The sequence below is a fragment of the Centrocercus urophasianus genome, unplaced genomic scaffold (assembly GCF_019232065.1).
Source record: "Centrocercus urophasianus isolate 14NV4802_14NV808 unplaced genomic scaffold, USGS_Curo_1.0 seq_11, whole genome shotgun sequence".
NCBI lineage: Eukaryota > Metazoa > Chordata > Aves > Galliformes > Phasianidae > Centrocercus > Centrocercus urophasianus.
Window position 1 is genome coordinate 58,299,575 of NW_024884253.1, and position 23,402 is coordinate 58,322,976.

General features: G+C 42.0%; 1 protein-coding gene across 1 annotated transcript in view; it reads right to left on the bottom strand.

Moving 5' to 3' along the window:
- Positions 1–23,089, bottom strand: part of TMEFF1 (transmembrane protein with EGF like and two follistatin like domains 1) — a 116,586-nt gene extending 93,497 nt beyond the window's left edge. Inside the window, exon 1 of the mRNA XM_042839154.1 lies at positions 22,906–23,089. Within this exon, the coding sequence (XP_042695088.1) occupies positions 22,906–23,089 (184 nt within the window). The remainder of the gene's footprint in view (positions 1–22,905) is intronic.
- Positions 23,090–23,402: the final 313 nt, after the last annotated feature.

Consider the following 23,402-nt stretch of genomic DNA (forward strand, 5'->3'; position numbering starts at 1 on the left):
TCCTTTCTCCTTACTGTTCCTAGTAGTAGGAACTAAAAGGTCACTTGAAATTCCTGTGCCCTCATGATTGCTGGGACTTGCAGTTAAATATTTAGCACCCAAAAAAAAAAAAAAAAAAAAAAAAAGTTTTTTTTATAGTTTATGAACAATTGTTTGTCTTTTGTCTGTCATGACAAACAAAATGTAGAAATACAGGAGTATAAAATGCAGAGTTCTTGGAAGATGTGAGTTCCTGTGTAGGAAGAAGACAACAGGACTCTTAGCCAATGCAGGGCATGACTGAGCATACAGACACTGGGAAACTGTCCCTGGTGTGGTGCTTGTGATGTCCTTGGACCTGGAACCAGTACAAGGAACTGGGAGAGCTCCACCACCTGCTGGAATGAGCTGGGCGCTGCCGGACAGCTGCACGCCACCTGAGAGATAGAGAAACCTGCTGCTCCCTTATTTCTACCAATATCTGCATTCTCCTACTCCTCAACTTCTGCTCTACTAATAAACTCATTAAGTATAGCAATATAATCAGCATCCAATTTTCCCCAGGGATGGAGAGAGAGAAGGAAAGGATCCCACATGACAAATGCTCGTGCTCTGCTTAATGCACTATAGGTAGGTACTCACATACCACGGCTGTGGGCTTGTTATAACAACATATTGGCAGAACAGAATTAGGTGAAAGGTTCCTCTTTATCTTTTCAGTCTGTAAGCCTGCTATGAAATAAATGCAATATCACTAAGCTAAGGAAAGTGTTGTGCATGGGAGGAATCTGGGCAAGGGAAAACAAGAGAGCTGAAAAAATAAGAGCACAGATCCACAAGGAGAAGAAACCAACAGACTGCTTAGGAAGTTTCTGATGTCTGAATTGTGTCCACTGTGAAAAACTGGAAATCCTGGCTTGTTTCTCATGCACAGGAGAGCTGCAGAGGACAGTATACCCGCTGGATTTAGCTCTGAGCTGCTTCCCAAGGGTTGCAAGACCATTTCTGCCAGAAATATTCTTGCTGAAGAAAATACACCGTTCCTTAAGTAGTAAAGCTGTTAACATGCTGTTTCTACAGGAATAACTCTGTTAGCATTACCAAACTAGTAATACTGGCACTGTTCTAGTACTGCTGCTACAGGAGAGCATTTTGTACGGAATGCCTTTACAGGCATGAGGACATCTAATTTTATAAAACCTATACATGTAACACATACACACTGTGTCCAGAACTAACCCACTGTATCCAGTCACTTTTGATCAGTCAGATCCTTGCAGCAGTCATAGCAGCTCAATGTAAGAAGCTGAAAGCATAAAACCCCATATTGACACTCAGAAGAGCATAGAAGGGGGCAAGTGAAGACTTGCTTCCACTCATAACAGTCTGAACCACCCACCCTTTCCCAGCCTGGCAGCTGATATTCACACAAACCCTTCTTTAACACTGGTTTCACACATTTTCACATATATATATATGAATATATATTTCTTTTTACAAGCGCAATTTTATTAGGGGAAGGATTTTGAGACACTGCTCATACAGAGATCATTCCTTGCTTACTGCCTGAACTGTGTGAGACCTGGCTGCTTTCCTGTAGGAAAGATGTTCTGCACAGAAAGTATGCTCCTACACCTTTCCTGTCATATCTAGCTAACTAACCTCATTTCGCATTGGTAAATATAGCACATAATAATGTGAAGTAATAGCAGAACATATCCCAGTGGAAAGCCATCACTGGGGATTTTTTTAAGTTGTCACACAGGAGACAATGCAGCTCTTTTATTATCTTGAAATTGCCGAGCAGGTTTTTGCCAAACAAATCAAGCCCTAGCCCTCAGTGACTCCTACATCCATCCATCCATTCAAACCCAAACACTGCCCAAATGTCAGAGCACTGAAATCATGTCATGGAACGCCTTTGCATAAAAATCACTGCACGTACAAGATAAGGACAGCAACACAGCATTTGCTTTGTCTTCCTCCTAGTACTGAGCAAGAATTATGGAAGCAAAGTACGACCCAGATGACCTAGTGCTATAACAAGAAAAACAGACACTCATCACAGCATTGTCTGCCTATCCGCTTCCCAAACAGGTCAGCAAAGGTCCCCCAGAACTAGCAGGCCCTGCGCTGAGGCAGGAAGGTGCACACAAGGCAGGAATATTCAACTAGAAGATTTTCCGATTAATCCATTCCTGTGCTGTGCCTCAGGCAGCACACCACTGTGCTGTATTTCCCTGGAGGGCCAAGGGAGAAGCCATGCCTCTCCCTGTATTTAATGCATGGTTTTCAAATACAACTGTAAATATTAGCTTTCACAAAAGGGTCTTGGAGACATTTATTGTAATCTGTTTTTCTCCAAAAACTTTTTCCCCCAAAACCTGTGCTCTATTACACCTGTACTACACAACAAGATCTATCGTTTTTAAGTCACCAAATCAAAGTGATACCAATAACATTTAATTAAGGGAAACACTAAATCTCTGTGAACATCCTGTGAAAATTATAATCCTTTCTGAATTGTGCCTTTCAAAAACAATTTGCATATTTAAACTCTATATTATACTTAATATGCAAAAAAACCCCTCAAGTGTTGGTAAAAGTAGTGATTTGAAAACTTACATCGGGATATGACATTTCATCACAGTATCTCTTCCAGTTGACAAGATAAAAGTTAATGAAGATCAGCATGTTTACACTAGGTTTAGACAGTGTAAGAATGTAATAATTTAACAGTTATCCTGGATAGCAACTTCGTAAAAAAAAATAAATAAATAATGTAAGGATATGAATTATTTGCTGAAGTTACAGACAAAATTAAAACATCATCTGTGCATTTTTCCATAAAAACTGCAGGATAAAAAACATAACACTAGGCAACTGCAGAATGGTCTCTAAATGAGCTTATAAACCTCTGCAGTATCACCCTCACTCACTTCTGTCACAAAGTCTAGGAATAAAGTCAGAGCATGCTGAGAAAACCCTGACGATACAGCTTCATTCTTTTCAACCAGACAACACAGCACAATGTTCCAGTGAAAAATCTCAACTAACAATTATTAATCAAATGTCATGAATGAATTAGCTGTGAATGATGAATCTTAGAATCACAGGAGTTGGAAGGAATCTCTGGAGATCATCAATTCCAACCCCTAGCTAAAGCAGGTTCCCTACAATAGGTCACACAGGTAGGCATCCAGACGGATCTCCATAGAAGGAGACTCCACAACCTCCCTGGGCAAGCTGTTCTTCTTTTACAAAGGTTAAACCCACTTCATTCATGCTCCACATTTTGAATTCGAAAACAGGACACCACCTGTTTTTACCTTTCAAACCTGATCCAGTCATTGTCTACAATGATTAGGTCCAGCATTGCACTGATTTCATCTTGCATTTGAAGACATTTCTTTTTCTGAAATAAATTAGAAGGGGATTTCAAAGGTACCAATAAATATTAAGCAAATAAGTTAGGCTTGCACCTTTGAAAATCTCATGAATGATAAATCTATGGTATCTACTGTTATATAAAAATATGATCAAGATAAGAAAGTACACATCTTTGAGGTTTTGTTGGCTTGGGGTTTTTTTGCTTGTTTGTTTTTTATTTTTAAGTATTATTGATCTAATATCCAAATCTGCTAAATCTGAAACAGTATTAAATCCTTTTGAAAGCATCTTTATTTTAACATACCAAAGCAGCTGAGCACTACAGCTCTGGTCTAACAACACAGTTAATAACATAAGTATATGAATTCAGAATTAAGCACGTGCATATATTCAGGATTAGGGGTTTAATCTGTCAATTTTCCTCATGGTCTGTTAAACAGAGGAGTACAGAAAAAATACATACATTTCTAATTGGAAACCACAATGACTGATAAAACTAGTTAAATAAATATATGCTAGTGGTGGAAGGATTGTTCTCGTTTTTTGTTCTGAAGACAGAAAATGGAAGAAAGAAGTTAGCTTTTGATTAATTTCCCCCTCCTGCCTTTTAGTTTTTTTGGTGGAGTTTTTTCTTTAAAACTCTCAGTTCATTGCTCTTTCTCTGATGATAATTTCCCCTTACTAACTAGTCTGTCATCTAGATACAAGACTTGTCCATCTCTCAAGGCCGTATCTCCTGTTCTTTCTCTAGCATCCCCTGTGCTGCCCATGCCCCTCTTGCCATCCCACACCACCATGATCCTGTCCCCAGACAACCCAGTTCTGCTCTCCAACAGCAATGAAGAACTGCTACTCCCACCCTATGACCTCATGTTTTTCCCTAAACTTTAGCAAGACCTCTTTCCTTCCAAGTCCATGTCTCAAAATCCCCTTTTAGGTATTCCTTCTGTTCTTGCATTTGCCTCTCCCTTTCCTTTAACTTTTACTTTGAACTCAAGCAATTTCAATCTTCATTGACTTCTGACTGAAGACCTCTCCCTTATTGCTCCTTTTAGCCTACCTCATCCATTTGCCCTAGACTTAGTAATGAACTCTTCCTTCTGATCTTTTAATCTTTGAGTTCCTCTTCTCCGATGAATAAGGCTTCTCATTCCACAGAGCTGGCTTTGCCATCCTGCCCCACCTTTTCTGACATCCAGCCAATTACCCTCTGTAACTCCTCTCCTACTAATCTTCACTGGATTCTTCCTACACAGAGAGACAGAACATTTCATTGCCTCAGAAAGCTTTTGCTTCTGTTACTTTCCTGCTACCCTCTCTGTTCCTGACACCACACACTCAACTGTGTACACCTATCTCAGTAGCAAGGTATGTGCAGCACTATGAACTTCAGCATGAGATGAAAACCACCAAAAACAGGGTGAACAATCTGGCAGTTGACCCACTCTGATCTCCTCACCATCAACATCCTCTTCCTGGGCAAATGAGGACACCATTACATCTTATTTTACAGTCCTTGTCCTCATCCGCCTCGCTATCTCCTTCAGAAAAGTCACTGTATTTTTCACACACACACCTTTATATTGCTCTGACTGCTTCCTGTATTGCATTCACCTTTTTGGCAGCATGCCTTGTTGGCTGAGAGGAAGATTCTTAATGAACTGAAGGTATAGAAAGGGAGCACACAGGTGTAAACACAGTCAGGCTACAAAGGGGGAGAACAAAAGCATTGCCTGGGCACTCTGGTACAAAAACAGGAAAGAAAAAGCCCAGCTGGAGCTAGCAAGGGACATTAAGGTTAGAAAGAAACAATTCTTTGGGAATGCCATGTGCAAAAAGTTGTTCAGGAAAAATGTATCTCTTGATGGATGGGGAAGAGAAAGGCAGCAGGCATCAAAGAAGAGGCTGAAGCACACTGTGTCTCTTTTGTCTTACAGGTCTTCATAGCCTGCTCCCAAATCACAGCAGGTATCAAAACCATTCAGAAAAAAAGGACAGCCAACAGCAGAGCAATAGGTTTGAGACTCCTTAGAAAAATCAGGTATGTTCATCTCCATCAGGCCAGATGGGTCTCACTGGAGGATCTGGGAGGACTGACTGATGTGATGGTGAGGCTGATGTCAATTACCCATGAAAGGCCAACACTGTTCCATCTTTAGGGAGGTCAGGGAAGAGGACCTGGAGTACAGTCAGTCAGCCATTCTCACCACAGCCCCTGGAAAACTGTCCCTCTTCAAAGACAGAAAGGACGAGGCTAGTAGAAACAGTCAGCAGTTGAAGGGCAGATCGTGCTCAACCTAGCTGACTTTCTTCCATGAAGGAAGCTACTGAAGGGAGAGTGGTGGCAGAGAAATGCTTCATTCAGACTTCTGACATCATCTCCCACAGCAGTCTCTTTTTTTTAAGCTAAGGAAACACAGGTGGGACAGACAGACTGTTGGAGCTGGGCTGGAAAGGGCAGTAGCAGAGGACACTATGGCCACTGTGTCCTCAGCTTCCCTGTAGCCTGGGAAGGCTATTTCCATAAACACAAGGGAAAAAGCTATATGCTTCCAGCCGTGCTGCCAATCACTGCCTTGCTGAAGTAGAGAGAGCTCACACCGTCCTTAGAAATAGCCTGCTTTGTGCCCTGGGTTTCATGCTCATGAGCCAATCTGGCAGATGTAGATCTCGTAAGTTAGGTGATGAAGCAGACCACGAGAGATGCTGGGTTTGAACAGGTTAGGAATCATTAATCATTTCTATTACTTGTTTGATTAGGTGATTAAAGTCTCCCACTGAGCCTGTTTCCAGAGAGGCTAACCCTGAAAAAGAAGATTCCTCTGACATAAAAGATTTATATTATGTTTTGTTTGGAATTGTTTTGTTTTTGCCATCCAAGGTGAACCTGATTGCTCTTTTTCATTTGCTTGCATGCTTTTCTGATTTAATCCAGCATTTTTTTTCCCCTACAGCTGTGTTGTGCTTTCTTCACTTGTTTTGTATCACTCAAAGAAGATACAGTAAATTTAATAGCTCTGTGAGGCTTATGTACTTTGCTATTGTTTTGACTACATTATCACCACCGTTTAATGATAATGTATTCTCAGTATTTTGTTTGCCAAACATGCAACTGTTTTTAACTTGCAATAACTGCATAAGCTCATTAAGTGCTGCTTCCCATTATGTTACCGTATTACTTTACAGGTTTCAAGTTTGTCAGTGAAATAAGAAGTTTAATTGCTCCTTGATTTCAGGAAAGACGGTGCTTAACATCTTGCATTTGATTCCTGCCTAATGTTTTGCTGCTTCAATCTCTGTCTATAAAAGCTTTCTTGCACTTAAATTCCTTTCTTGAAGATAAATTCTGCCATGTGGAATAGCAGAAATAAAAGTAAGTATCTTCAGTGGAGTGTAACATGAAGAACAAGGCAAATTAAAGAAGAAAATGAATCATACACGGTGCTTTCATGCTGGCTATGGAAGACTGAAAATGGGAATAAACCTTTTGTGCCTGATAGTCTTCAGTTACACCAAAAGTCTGAAGGAAATTTCTCTAGTAACTTGATCTCATGCACAATCCACAGCATCTTCATCTTCAGACAGATCAGAACTTGAGTCCACAAAATTTCTGCCCATTATGCAGAATCATAGAATGGCTTGGGTTGGAAAGGACTTCAGGGATCATGAAGCCCAAAGCAGGGACAGGGCTGTTGCCCCCAGAAGCTCAGCTGCCCAGGGCCCCATCCAACCTGACCTTGAGCGCCTCCAGGGATGGGGCACCACAGCTTCTCTGGGCAGCTGTGCCAGTTCCTCACCTCTCAGTGAAAAATTTCCCCAACACCAAATCTAAACCTCCTAAAATCCACTGCTTCAAGGCAGTGGTAGAAATCTATAGCCTAACACAAACTGCAACCACTGTGGCTGCAAATATATGCGTGGTGATTATACGGTTTGGAAGACAGCTCACTAGTAGTGATGGGGAATAGTTTGCAGCTCTCCTCCTTATCTCTTCCTGCTCTCCATCTCACGGCACTGTCACTTCTGGTACCCATCACAACAGTCAGGAAGCCACTAATAACACCAGGAGAAGGACAATGCAGCTGATGAAGGGTCTGAAGCACAAGACTTACATGGAGCAGCTGAGGGAACTGTGATTATGTCATCTGGAGAAGAGGAGGCTCAGGAGAGACCTCATTGGTCTCTATAACTGCCTGAAAGGAAGTTGTGGTGAGGTGCAGGTTGGCCTCTTCTCCAAGGTAACAACAATAGGATGAGAGGGAATGGCCTCAAGTTGCACCAGGGAAGGTTCAGGCTGGATATTAGGAAAAACTTATTCCCAGAAAGAGTAATGAGGCACTAGAATGGGCTTCCCAGGGAGGGGGTGTAGTCACCCTCCCTGTAAGTGTTCAGAAACTGTCTGGATGCAGCACTGTGGGACATGGTTTGTGGGCATGGTGAGGGTAGGTTGGGGGTTGGACTTTATGATCTTAGAGGTCTTTTCCAAATTTAATGTTTCTATCATTGCTGGCCCATTATGCCCTAGTGAGGGGACTTGGCTGACAGTAGGGTTTACTGAAGGCTGAAGTGGGCCAAGGTCTGTGGTTGGATGCACAGCCAGCAGCAGGAGAGTGAAATCATGGGCAAAGGCAATTCTTGGTAAGACTACATCCTAATCTGGGCTATCTTTCACATTTAAAATGTAAGAACAATAAAAAACCCACAACTTTCCCTTCCTGCTCTGTAAATGTGCTTTCTAGTGTTACTATTCAGCTGATTTTTTCTACAAAACAAATAGCATTAATATTTGTTACATCTGTATTATTTTCTTTTCCATCACTAAATACATACTCTTACCTAGCAAGGGAGAAAAGGCTGCACACAATGTTTCTGCAGGCTCCTTTGAGAGGAAATTTCAGGAACATTCTCGCAAAGATGAGAAAGTGATGAGAAAGCAGTTCTTACTATTTGAGCAAATGAGTCTGACCACCCAAGGACAGTCCAAAGCATTCACATTTCCCAACTTCTGAACACCTTCTTGGGCAAAGGCAGTGTTCTTTAACTTGAATGCAACTTGCAAATTCCTGTACTGAAATAATACATAGAACTGGGACTGTGTGTTTAGTTAACATTGCTAACATTTTCCATCCTAATATCCTGTTTTGTTTATAGCACTCAGGCTTGTTGTTTAAATAGAAGATTTCCAGACATGCTGTTCTTAACAATCAAATCAGAGCACATATTTGGTTTTTTGGATTTTTTTTTAAGCAATTATATCATTTGTACCATTAAAGGCACTTGAGCTTTTCCATGTCCTTACATAGGAGCTGAGGCACAAGCTGGAGTGATGGAGGTATATATTCTAAAGCTCAGACCATTGAATCCTCCTATGAAAAGTCCTATGAAAATGTAGGCTGCCAAAAGTGGCTGGACTATGCTTGACCCCAAGGCTTGACAGAGAGATGGGGATTGCTGGGTCTTTGCTTTCATGTCGGTACATAGCAAAATTATCTGTTTTCATGTGTCTGGTTCACATAGGAGAACTATTTTCAATGGTATCCATTAAGCCATTAATTCAAGTGAGAAGTCTCTGCCAGTACATAATGATTTTAACCTTTCTCATTTAAAAAAATCAGCCAGCCATGTGAGATTTCTGAATTTTCCCTAGCTGTTGGTAGGGAGTCTTTTTTCTTTTTTAAATGAAGGGAAGTTATGATAAGCCATAACAAAAGAGTAAACTAAGTACTCTGAAAGAAGATTCCAAAACAAATTTTATTTGTTGCAATTCTAATGCCCTTGTGCAATGCTAGACAAGTTACTCAAAACAGACTTCCCAGACATACTCAGCAACTGGGGATTTCTCATTGTCTGACTGGATTTCCTCCCCCAGATAGGATGCAATAACTCACACCAGTGGAAGCTGTTCAGTAGTGCTTTGTTTTTCCTAACATTTAAGTTTACACAAAAAGGTAAGGTAGTTTTCAGCCTAGTCTAGTCCACAGGTGATATTTAGACATTTTTGAAAGTACATCAAAATTTACTGATTCTTTTCTTGAAGTAGGAAATTTCTGAACACAGGTTCTAAGAGCAAGATATTCTTATAATGTCCCTAAAAATCTATCCTTTCCATTCCATTTTTTAAAATTAAGCTGCTTACTAAGTTTTTTGAACAAAATTTGGACTTTCACTGCTAAGAGATCATTAAGCAAATAGTACATCAGATCAGAAAGAGGATCATGCTGAGAAATAGGCTTCAGTGCAGAAGCAGCAACCAGAATGACATGAGAGATCTTCTGCAGCCATGTGGACAACGGACTGTCAGCAAAGGCAGTCAGCCTGCATGGCAAGCTCCTTTCTGCAAATATCGCTATCTAAAAGCATGGGAAGAAATGCCTGTTTCTAAACGAGTTGCAGAAATTAACTAGGAAATGAAACATGGACTTGGAAAAAAAAAAAAAAAAAAAAAAAAGAGTTATCTAAAAGAGAAGAGTAAAGGATGTTTCAGTATTTGCCTTCTGAAAGATTTAATCCCAATACTGATTGTTCTACAGCTTTGGACCTTTCCAAGAAGGAAAGAACACTACTACAATTGAAAACTTACTTAGAGGGCATCATACCCCTGGATCTCTATGGTTTCTTTCAGCCTACATCAAAATCAAGAATTTATAAAAATACCTTAAGCAATTGCTGATTTCAAATGAAACACGAGGCACTTCCTTATTTCCCAAATATTATAATGAAGCCAATTCCAAGAAGAGTATTTTCCACGCAGGAGATTGAAATGTAACGGTTTCCAAAATAATACAAAAAAATTCAGTTTCCTCTTGTGTTCCGAATCATTAGAATCCCTTAATGGATCTATAAATTAAAATATTACTGCTGTGTATTCTTGTGATACACTTGCCTATGTAAAAATAGCAATGGAATCCTATTCTGTACACAGAGATTGGAAATAAATTAACGCTTGTGTAATATCCATGAAACATAGCACTCTGAATAGTACTGGAGAATAATTAGATTTGCATATACTCTCTCCTCCAAACACCCATACACTATACTATTTAGGGATGATTTTGAAAACCATAATTAAACAGTCAGGAAGACCCTGGAAAAGTAGCACAACCACCAGTACTATAAAAGTCACGGGGAGAAAACAAACAAACAAGCCCCTGGCCGCTTGTTTGGGCTACTTAATGAATACTGGTAATGCCAGTAAGTTATGGACTGACAAAGAGCCGAGTCATAAGCTCTGCTGCTCTGAAACTTCAACAACTGCATCACACTTTTAACAAACAAATCACTGTTGACGACTTGTTCAGCTTACCGAAACGCATTTACCTCCCAGAGAGAGACTTGTCAGCTCAATCTATAGTTAATAATTCCTTTCTGCCTGCTCGTTTATCCTTCCCGAAACGCAAGGAGAAATATGATTCCCGAAGCTTCTGCTAACCCCCTCTGACAGTCTCAAAGGGATTTTCAGGGGCTGGGAATTTATCACTGTGCTACAGTGTGGGATCCTTACATTGTGCCTCGTTGCCATCAGGGTTGCAGGTACAAAGAGGGCCCAGGTGAATGAGTGAATGTGACCAATGCTGTGATGGCCAGAATCTGGGACAAAGAAATGCATTCTCTAAAATACAGCCAAGATGCTGCCTCTCCTCCGAATACGTTCATCGATCGCATCAGCTCCTGTCGTGCCACTCATGCAGCACAAAGCAGGTGGAAATTATTCGCTCTTCCCACTGGGGATTCCCTCGGCAAATGTAACACCGGATTAGCCAGCTCATAAGTTGTCTTCCCAAGGTTCCCAGGGCTGAGGAGCCCTGTGAGCACAACCCGTGCCAAAATGCACCCGGTGTCAACTCACGGCTCTTGAGGGAGGCTTCCTAATTGCCATAAATTAGCTGCTATTACTTGCTTTACAGCAGAGAAGCAGGGAAGAGGTTGGTTCTCATTTTGCCCTCAACTGGAGGTAGCAAAGGACACGCAGGCTTTGTCAGCATCCTCCAGTGCTTGGAGAGGAGCCCCTTATTCCTGCAAATCCAGCAATCAGCCCACAGAGAGAAGGAGCACGTGACCAGGATCACAGATGCACAACTGTATCTGTTCTGAATCATCTCACTTCTAAGGCACCGACGGACCCCATGCTGCTGCCATTCTGAATCTAACCCACCTCTTCTGCTCGAATGTGGGGCCACGGGCAACATCAGTCCTCTTCAACAATGTTGTGACCCTCTGAAGCAACAGAAAGATACTTAATAAATACAGCCAGGGGAAACCCATGTATGTAAATAGCCACATGGCTAAATTCTGCCCTTCATCTCACATCCATACAACTGAGAGGAAATAAAAGGCGAATTTCAGCCTCAAGGTAAACAACTGGTGATGGAAGTAGAGCTGCTATTTACACCAAGGTTGAGCCTGGTGCACTGGAGCTACGTAAACACAACTCAGCACAGTATCAGAAGATATTCTGACATGCTCTGCAAAGTTTTAAGGTAAAACTGCCTTTCTGTCTAGGAGAAATACAGGTGTCCAAGTCTATTCCTTTGCTATAGATTTTGCTACAGCTGCTGTAAAAGTCTATGGAATATCATCAAGTGTCTCTACAGTCTTAACCAGTATAGCCATAAGGAACTAGTATTTGCAGGCTCCTCCTGCTTACTCTATCAAATAAATTTGTTTGTTTGTTCTTTTATACATAGATAAATTATAATTATAACCTAGTAGCCCCTCTTTGATATTAAGCAGTGATTAACACTCAAAAAGTGCCTTAAGTAGTGGGTTTTACTCCTCTGGTTATATGGTCAGACAATCAGATCCTTTCCCCTTGTCTTTATAGTAATATTTCTTCAGGCAGCATTTAAAAGCAAATAAACTGAACAAAGGAAAAGCATAAATAGTAAGTGAAAGAATTTAGGCAGTATGCTGATATGATAAATAGGAGCACTAAACACTTCACTAGCTGTTCACCAAACTATCAAGAAAAAACAGCAACCATATAAGAAACAAAATCGGAGGACAGTATGGCATCACAGTTTCCCACCTCTTTGACTGTGTTCAGAAATAAAAGACATTACTAGCCGAGGACTCAGAAGAGCAGTTTAAGGCAGCTTTCTGTAGCAAAATAACCATGTTGCAATCTACTTCTTTCATGAGGTTTGCTGAAGTAGAAGAGAGAAACTTTCTAGACCACTTATTTCAGGTATTAGCTCTCACAGAAGCCCCTTTGTTGTGTCAAGCTTCACATGGGATCCCTTGCCTGGCCTCCACCTGTGTCAACCCCCCAGCTGCTAGGCTCGGTCCTAAGCCCACGCGCATCGTCACCTCCCAAGAAGCCTAACCTGTGTCTGATCCTTAGAAACAGAAGAGGAAACTGAGCACAGAAGCCACCTTTTCTTAGTCTTCTCTGTCTGGACTTCCCATGAAAAGTCTGTGAAGATTCATGGAGTGATTTTGGTTGTAAGGATGGTGTTATGCTAAACTCTTCCACCCTGAGTAACTGAAAGGGGCTAAGGAAGTGTTTTCAGGATTTTAATAGAAATAAATATTTATTCTGTAAAGCAGTACTGGTAGCTTTTACTTAGTCTTGTTTAGATTATTGCAAGTACACTGTATTACGACTGTAAATAGCATATAAATATATGCTACCAATAAGTAATTGGTAATCTGTGACTCAACACACTGTATATTTGGGGGTAAAAAAAATTGTGAAGGAGGTAAAATAACTTCACATTTGTACATTAACTTGTATTTCCAGGTTTTGATACCAAATAATTTCATCATTATGTTTGAATAATTTGGGTTTGTTTTGTTTTGGCTTTTGTTTGTTTTTTTTTTTAATACACTGTTTTTGATTAGGTTTATGCAGTGTTTAACAAAGCATTATATTCATCTCTTTTGTCTTCTGTATGTCGACCCTTTTATTACAGTATAGTATCTTTTTGTTTTAATGCCGCTCTGCTGCGGATTGCCAGCTCATTAATTTTTCTGCTATAACACCCAAATCCCTTTCCTGATCAGTGTGCCGGATGATTGATTCCTTGCTCCCAGACTAATTTTTTACGTTGGACTGCATTTACCATCTGGTAGATAAATCACCCAAAACGCTCAAATTCTGAGCCTGGTTCCACAGTTCCTCTTTGTTTGCTCAGTCAGCAGCGTGAATATCACTTGCAAATGTGGAGGTTGTGTTCTCTCACCTGGGTAACTCTTCTACATTACAGACAGGGGTTTAACAAAGAGCACTGAGATAATGATATACCTCTTCTCACTTAACAAAAACAAACAAAAATAAGGCAGCTGTTCTCCATATTTTCTAACCAACATTTCTGTTTCATACCTATGACAACTGCAAGACTCCGATGTGAGAAAGACTATCTGTTACAGCTCAGAACTGACTTTGCACATTTCAATCATATATACATATTTCCACAAAAGCATTCCATGTAGACGTACAAACAAAGGGACATCCTTTGCAGATAGCTACGGGAGAAATACAATTAAACAAATTGCCTTCTCAATCCACCTTTTGTACAAGAAAAAAAAAAATCTATAATCTTAACTTTATAATCTATAAATCTTAAACAAATCTATAAATTTAACTTAGCCTGTCTATTTTACTTTCACTTTTATAACCCTGAAATTCCAGTAAAGACAGGAAAAAGGGACTCTGCCTTACGGAATTATCTAGGTAAAGCTATGTGAGAAATGGAGGATGAAGGAAAATCTATCCTAAAACACCATGTTTTAGGAAGGTGACAGCTCATCTGCCCACCACTGCACCTGGTATTATTGCTCAGGGGGACCCCGTTGGCTTTTCTAAGGATGTTTTGCTGCTCCCCTCTGCCCCGGAGAACCCACCTGGCACAATGAACTGACCTCTGCCTCTCCCAGAGGGATGAGAGAGAGGCAGCGCACAACCAGAGTCAATGCTAATTAGCAAAATGTAAAGATTTATTTAGATCAGCGCTTCCCTGAGTTTTAAAGCAACAAACTGGTAACTACATACCAATTTTTATCAATCTATAGAAATGCCTGTTGAAAATGCTGTTTGAGATGTCTTCACCAACCAACTACTGACTTTACACCTTGGCAGTGAAGCTTATGTACACTTTAATGATTAAAACTGTTATTTCCAAAAACTTTCCCACATTTTGTATGGCTAATATATTTTTTTTTTTTTTTTTTTTTTTTTTTTGTGCATATGCACTGACACATTTGGCTAGCCCAGATCTTAAGCTTTTATGTTGCAATTGGGAAGGTACTTGTTTGTACTAACATTTTAGAGGAAATTCAGCAACTACTGCAAATGATGCTTATCTAATCACTCATTCTTGGTAGTTATGTGTGAAACTGTACATGCAACCACGGAGAGCAAGTACACCAAACACCTCCCTGTGCTTCAAGTTTTAGCAGTGGGGCACTTTCTCACCTGCTGCTGAAAGGGGTTTTTGGGTTTTCTACAGTCATATGTGAGTAGATGTGACAGCAAAACCTCTCTGTGGTCCACGTGCTCCTTCTCACATCATTAGATGCCATGTCATAGGAATTCAAGCAGTCTGAGGCAGGTTTTTTCATCTGCAATAGGCTGCTGAAACAGCGCCGAAACGTGCCAGTCTGGGAAATAAGCAGGGCTGGGCCCGGGGTGAGGCAGTCAGAGTTCTGAAGGTTAAGCGTTTCATCCCAAACACACCACAGCACTCAAGGGCAGATTAACTGGAGCCAGCCGCCTCCATCTGCTCTGACACAGGTCCCATGTGGCTGGGTGAGGCGTAAGAGGCCCCGAGGCCTTGCCTGGAGGAGCTCAGCTGCCACCCGCCAGCAGGTCGAGCGCTGAGAAGGGGCAGCCCACCGCAGCCTCACGCTGTGCCTCCGGAGCAGACTGCAGAAGCCATCTCACAGCCTGAATGTCCTTGCGCTGTCTTGCCAAGCACTCCTTTTTAAGATGTTGATGCACGCAGCAAGGTCCCAGCCTGGCAGAAGTTGGCTGTTGTAGCTACGGAAAGGATAATTTCCCTTCAGAAAACTTACTGACAGTTCTGTCTTGTTCTTGATTTTCTCCTCTTTCACTTCACATGTTTTCCTGCTGGTCTTAATTAACGCTATTTCTGAGGCGTGGATGAGGATCCTGCCAGCTTGAACACTGTTATATAAAGTGACTGTTTCAAGACTGTAATTGCAACTAAATTTATTTTTATAATACTAAGTCAAAAGAGAGGCATTACGGGGATTTAATTTTATTTTGAACCTGATCCTTTAAACACTGTTGCTGTAACACATAATCTATTACCAGAAAAGACTCGTCTTTTCAGTCCTTAGAAATTGTTGCCTATAATTAGAATTGAAATTATCCTAAAATAAATCCTGATTTGCTAGTTAAACACCACCTCCTCATAAAACCACACTGTGACTAGTAAGGCAGTTGCAGAGCAACTTAAAAAAAAATGAAGCCTTGAAATTAGTTTAATAATAACTTTGTATCTGGAACAGAGGCATGCACCTCTGCAAAACCCTTGCAAACCCCTGCTCAGCATCCCAGCCCTACCCAGTTGGGCCTGGGGACATAACGGGCTCAGAAAGAATTCCTCTGGCCACCTTGCTAGGTACTCAAAGAGCTTGGCTGGCATCATGCCCCCAACTTCACATAAGACAAACGTTCCGTGGTAAGAATCTTAGTGGAGACACAGATCTGACTCTTTTTTCTTTTTTCATAAATAAATACATGCACTGAAGAACATATGACCTGTGATAAACACTTAAATAACTAATGGTGCCACCTAATAATGAAAGATGAAAGAATTCTGCCCTCAGACCCTCTTGAAGCCAACTGTGAAGTAAATTGGAACTAAAGGTATGTTGTAGATGTTCATCAAGACAAGGAAGCAGATAATGAGGTTCTTCAGGTAATTTTAATTTCATCAGATCACATTTTGATTGCTGAACTTACCCCTAAACAATTTTTTCTGTATCTTTTTATCCTTTCTGGAGGAAAAATATTACAAAAAGAAGAACCATTTTGTCAAGAAATGACTTCAAATAATAAAATTTACTGTGGTTTTCTTTTGTACAGTATGCTTTTCTCTACACACTCAGGATCTACAGAACACAACTCCACACTCATGCTTTTCCTTTTTTTCTTCCCATGTTTTTCAGTATTTCTAAATTGTTAAAAATTCAAGATGATCTAAGAATAAATAACAGCCATTAGAAGAGAGGATTATTTAGTCTATAAGTGATTATTTATATTTAATTGTTATTATCTAAAGCTATTCTTGTGATAGAATGATTTTTATTTTTATTTTTATTTTAAATAACAAACATAGAATTTCCTTGGTCTTTAGCTCTATTAGATATTGCAGATAGCTTACAAAGAGACATGCTTATTCCTCAAAAACACAACATGTCCTCTATCACCACATTTATTCCACAGCATCTGCAGGGACTTACCAGAAAGGTAAGTCTACAGTCTGAAAAATAGATCCTTTTTCAACAGTCTGGTGCTCATCATCTTTTCTTCCCCAAAAGTTACATCTATAGTTAATTTGGAAGGTTCTTCTCCTATCTCCTATATGGACACATGCCAAAATCTGGCTATGGGATGGAAAAGTCACAAGCACTTTCAGCTTGCTGATCAGTGATGGAATACGATCATTTCTTTACAGGAAAAAGGAAAATCCAGCCTCCTGTCAATATCTGTGCTATTCTCTGCCTTCCTCCTTCTTCAATCAAAGACCCTGAGCGCAGATTTTCCTTTTTCCAAATCCAAGTAAATATTAACTTTTCCCTTTGTCCAGTGCACTGTCAATTCTAGAAGAAAAATGTCAGACTCTAAGTACAAGTGCTTATCCTTGCATCAACAGCAATAAAAGTGCCTGACAGCTCTTAATAAAGATGGTTCTTGTTTTCCCTGTAACAGGAGTTATCAGGAAGGTCTCGGTACAGAAGGAAGGTTTTCTTGGCAACATTTTTCATGACAAACATTGCTGCTCTTTTCTCCATTTCAAGAAACAGTAAAGAAATTGGATCCCATCCAGTCTCTTCAGTCAAGCTTCACTTACTCCATAGCAGCATCAGTTCCCACTAGTGACAATGATGGAGTGACACCTGTTATGAGATGATTTTCTGTTATTCTGACACTTTCAATTCCACTTTAATTACCTTTTCACTCTTAATTCAGCTTTAGAATCTGCATCGCAAGGACATTCCATGGCTAAATAATTACACTATAGGGAAAGAAATACGTGCATGGTGTTCTCTGAGTATTAATTTCTCTTTTTAATCGTTCTCACTTTCTCCTTATAGCTGCTTTGTATTCATGCCTTATGATAGTTTCTCAAAGTGATATGTAACCTGACTGAGTCTGGATCATTTACTTCAGAAGTTCAATTGGCACAAACACATATCACAGTTTGCTTGGCTTGACTGTTGTAATTCATCTGCAGGAGCATAAGTCATAGTCTGAGATAAAATAACCAATTATTCAAGTCCATATACCATTTCAGATCAGGTTTGTCTATGCAAACAAACAAATAAACAAGACATATATTTCTTAGAACAGCTAGGCTAATTTACCTGAACCTGTATCCCCAAACCATCCCCTGCTTTTCCATTCTTGCCAATCTGGCTTCACACTATTAACACAAATTGATTTGGTCTTGTGTAACTTAGGATGACACACTAGAACCAAAAACCCCACTTAGTTCATCTTTACAACAACAATCGGAAAAAAAAAAAGAAAAAGGCATAAAGAGTATGCCTGCTGCAGCAGTTAAGCACAGATAAAAGCCAGGCTTGAGGCTACATCAGATTCTGGCTGACAGAGTCACGCAGAGCTCAGGCACAAACAAGGGCGAGCTCTGGCAACAGCGAGTGTCTGAGGTTTATGTCATCCCACATTGTTTTCTTGTGGACCAGGTGGACTGGGCACAGCTTTATGTTCTTCCCTTGCACAGACAGGGAAGGGACAGAATGGATCCAAGCTTCGGATAGTGCAGAAGCCTAGACTGATAAAGATGTACACACTACTCGCTTTGGCCAACCCACTCTTCAGCTCAGCTTTTCACTTCACAGAGTAGATGTTATCAATGCGAGTAGCTTTAGACCCCTGCTTATCCTAAGGAAAAAGGTGAAGTACTCAACTGCAACAGCTCATATATAATAGATAACACATCAGAAAATAGTGATATTTTATCCTGGTTTGAACTCTAAAACTGCAATTAGCCAATAAATGTAGACAGTATTTTTGAAAGAGAGCCAATCCTGGACATATCCTAGATGCTACTGAGATTGAAAACCTTGCAAAGGCAACTGAGAACTCACAAGCACCGAGTTTGTGCCTCAAACATTTTGCTCCTAACTCTAACAGATTCTTGTTTACTAAGTTTTTGGCACTTACTTTTTAAGCTTCTCAGTGTCTCATCCTGTTAACTATCAAACAGTTTTGGAAGGAAGGAGACATAGCAAAGGCAAGGGCCACACTCAAGGAGAGAGAAAAGCAACATATTTCAAGCATCGCTACTTTGGTTCGGCTTCAGTGACCTTTGTTTTTACCACTTCCTACAATCCCCACAAGCTATTAAGCACTGAACAAGTCAGCAGTACTAGCAGTCCACACACAAACTACAGATGATGTGTTATTCTTCACTGCTGGTCCTTGATTACTGAAGGTAATTTAAAAAATATGTTGTTAATGTTGTCATGTAACATATTTTAAAAATACATTACATGCACCACATCAAAGTAGTAAAGAGATGACTTGTGCAGATAATTTTTTTTCTTAATATGTTTATGCTGTGCCACTTCTGCTGACACAGCAATGATAATCTTGGGGATCCTTGCTATTGTGCCTGGAGAACAGACTTGATATCATCTAACAAAATAATGGAAATAAAGAGTGGCTAATTGAACAACCTCTGCTGCATGACAAGGATATGGGGAAACAACAATATCAGCAGGAGAGAACAAGGACAAAGACTTTCAAATTCTGAATGATGGCAGATTCATCAGTGCTAGAAAGCAAACAAGAAGAGAGGACCAAACAAAAAGAGATCTTTTTTATCTATGTTACTACATGCATCTCTAGCAACAGTGACAGAAGACATATTTTAAATGCACTGCTCCCTCCTTGAGTGTGCGCAAAAATGAACAGTGTTCATTTTTTTTTCAACAGAATTAGTGTAATTTCTCTCCTTTGCTGTTATACTACTTGGAGTTATTATCGTGTTCTGGGGATGTTCCTGCCTTATCTGCATGAGACTGCCATCTCCCGTTGCTCTTCCTGCTCACCTTCTGTGCCCTTCCCAAATCTTCTATCTCTAAAGCTCTGCTCACACAAGGAGCAAGCACGCAAGCACGCAAGCACAAACATGCTTTGAAAATGTACATACAACGTGGCTAATTCTTGTTATCCTTTGTGAGTTGTTCCCATTCTCAGCTTTCTATCTTTTCTCATGCAGCTTCCTTACTCCCTTCTTCTCATGTACTGGTCAACCAATACTTTCCTCTCCCATCCCTTCTCAGGACCCTCTTGTTGCCCAGCATCACGATGCTTTCAATCCACCTCTGATGTCTACTCTTCCTTTCTCATCCTACCATATCATAATGCATGAATTTTGCTTGTGCTTGCTGTACTCCTGATGGTTCACCACTTGATGTTCCCTGCTTCACCGCTCTCTTTTGTCCATTTTCACATTCTCTGTCTAATTTACTCTGTGAATTATTTCAGGGTAGAAACCATGTTTCTAAAGCATACTGAAACTTAAGGTAATTTGTATGTGATGAAGGATTGCTCCCCTATAGCTTTCTCTGCTGTTCTGTCTAAAAATTTATAAGCTTTTTGACAGCTTATAGTTCCATGCTCAATAAACAGCACATCATACTCTCCACTATCACCCTACACACAGGATGGATACTTTCCTTTGTCCAGCTCTCCCCTTTCCTCTCTCTAATCAACATTTTCCATCTACTTCCATCTTCAAGCTATTTCAGAGACCTTATGATTGTTGCAAAGAAAGACTTTAATGCTCCTCAGAAGGGTAATCCTGTGGAAGACCACGTGTCCTTTACTTTTCCTTGGCCTCATCCAGTCCTCAATAAGCTATTTTGAAACAATTTTATCTTTACAGACATTGCTCAAAGAGACTTTAAGAAACCAAGGGCAGCATATGGCCTATAAGACTCATAGGAAGTGTGTGAAATCATCCCAACAAGCATATATGATCACATAAAGGAAGGAGCAGCTGAAATGCATGCCAACAGAGATATATTGCTGCTAACGAATCCAGAGTGCTCAAATTTAAAGCAAATCTTACTGCAATGCACTGAATTTGGGCAGTTGCAATAAAATGAACCCCCGTGGCTGCAACACACCTCACACAGGGGATCCATCCAGATTGAAACTGAAGAGTGCAGCGTGGAGATTCCCAAATCCAATTCATAAACTAAATCTATTTTATACTTCCTTTCCCAATCCTTATTGAGGACAAGACTACCAGAGCAGATAAGCAGCTATCACACCATCCTGCTTACAGCCATTGGGTACCAGAAGCACTGCACAAGATGACTACAAGTAAATCTGGCAATAAGATAACACCTCTAAAACATCAACCCTAACATTTGGTGCCTGTTCTCTTTTACACAAACAAAACAAAACAAAACCTACATCCCACCAACTGTTTTATCCAGCATTCTAACTAAAATCAAGTTATTTCAGTTTTCTCACTTAGCGAAGCAGGACTGACAGATAAACAAATGCACAGAAGTCCACATCACATCACCAATTAATGGCAGCTATGTCCAAATTCTCTGTTTCTTGCTCTAATTGCTTGATTATATGATCCTCCCTTGGCCATTGGCAAGGCATGATGCCATTATATCAGAATTTAACAAAAGATGGAACTGCAATGCCTGGGCAGAAGGGAGAGAATCAAGGCTAGAAAAGCCATCTGAATTTTTATGTTATCTGCCCATGTTGTCCACCTTGCAGTGCTTTTTTGCTACAGCAAACTCTTTCTTTAGCAGCATGCTACAGAGGAACTAAGGAGAGGACTTCAGCATTTCCTAACAATTTAACAGAAAATAAAGGTAGCTACATAACCGAGTGGTGAGGAAATGCTACAGCCTCAGGGACCAACACAAAAAGTTTAAGAAACTGCTCCAGGGCATTCGGTCAACCTGATACAAACATCAAAATGACAAAGTAATAGTCAAGGTCTGGATTCCGCTTCTCTGAGCACAGAAAGTAATTATGTGAGTCCCAACTTTTGAAGAAAAAGCTGTCACAGAATTCTAAGTTTGTTGCTCTGTGCGAACAGTGAGGAGAGCAAGGCAGTCCACAGACAACTGCTGATGCTCCACGTGTACAGGGAAGTCATCTCTGGCAGGGAGGGACCTACCTGGTAAAACTTAATGAAGCCGTACTGGGATGAGTAAAGGGAAAACCTGTCCCAGACACCACGTATCGATATCAGGCTCTTTAAAATCAACGAGGAAAACCGAAACATCGCAATCATGTGTGAAGTGATTACCACACAACAGAACCTGACTACTACTGCCTTTTTAAGCATAACTTTTCTGCCACATTTTTACAGTGACACCACAACCAGTGCCTGCCATACGTGTTGTAGATGGCATGTATATCTGCTTCTGTCTTTTGGTACTTGATGGTGTCAGCCTGGATGCCCTCTTCCAGCAGTATCCACACATCCCACATTGTCTTAGAAACTTCTTCCGATATTTCTGATATTTCACACTCCCCCTCGCTAATTTATGCCCCTGCTCTCCTCCAACGACCCACAAGTCTCTGACCGCTGAGCCGCTAATGCCGGCGACACATTGACCTATTAACCCCTCCTAAAGAACGACCACAGTATTCCTGCAAACACAATACAGAAGTCAGGCAGCCGCACCGCAACGGCGTTGCGGTACAACGCGCGGACCACCAAACCGGATGAATTCAGACCAAATAAGCACACCGAGTGCGGGCTGCGGTGAGGTTTGTTCCTCACTTTGTCACGGCTGCGGTCCGGAGCCTCGAGGACGGAGCTCCCCGTGCCTGGGCTCAGTTCCGCGTCCGCTGCACACAATGGGGCGGGAGGCACGGAGCCGTTCATCGCCTCGGAGAAGGCACGGAGCGGCGCGTCGGTCCTTTGTGGGGAGCGGCGCTTCGGAGTGGGGGAAAGAGGACGACCTGCCCTCACCAGGAGGGGCTGAAGGGGAGAAACGTGCCCTGCTAGCGAAACGGAAACTTCATACGGTATTTACTTTGCCCCGCTTTACAAACGGCCATATCCCTCACGATGCACGATGATGCGCTGCTGTCACGCCGAACCAACGCGCTGAAATCGCACCGCGCCAGCATCTCTCCATCTGTCTATCTATCTGTCTATCTATCTAACCATGCACGGAGCCAGCCCCATCCCAGCGGCGCTCGGCCGCCCGTCCCTCGCCCCGCGCAGCGCCCAGCGGAGCCCCCGGGGCAGCGTCTCCCCTTTGTTTTCCTCCGCGCCGCTCCGCTCCCCCACGTGCACGCGTGGGCAGGGCGGCGCGGGGCTTTACCTGAGCAGTTGCCGCCTTTCCCTTTGCCGCCGCCCTGGCACTCGCCGGCGGCCAGCGGATGAGAGGCGCGGGCGGCGGGCAGCGCCGAGAGGGCGAGCAGCAGCAGGGCCGAGGCGCAGCACAGCCCCCGCGGGGGTCCCGCTCGCGGCGGCGGCCGGGCGGCGGCCGGGCTCTCCGCCACCATGGCGAGGGGCGGCGGGGGAGCGGCGGGATGGCGGCGGCAGGGCCCGCAGCCTCAAGCGGAGCCCGCGGCGCCGCCCGGGCGGGACCGTCCTTTCTCCGCCGCGCCGGAGCGCACCTTCAGCATCCCCGCGGGGAGCCGCCGCCGCCGGGCAGGGCCGGACAGGGCCGGGCAGGGCCGGGCAGGGCGTTGCGGGACTCGGGAGCGGTACCCCGGCCGCGCTCCTTTGTGCGCGGCGCCCGCCGCTCCGCCTGCAACAAAGGGAGCGGAGCCCGGCGGTGCGCTGCCGCCGCCGCGCAGGGGGAGGAGGAGGAGG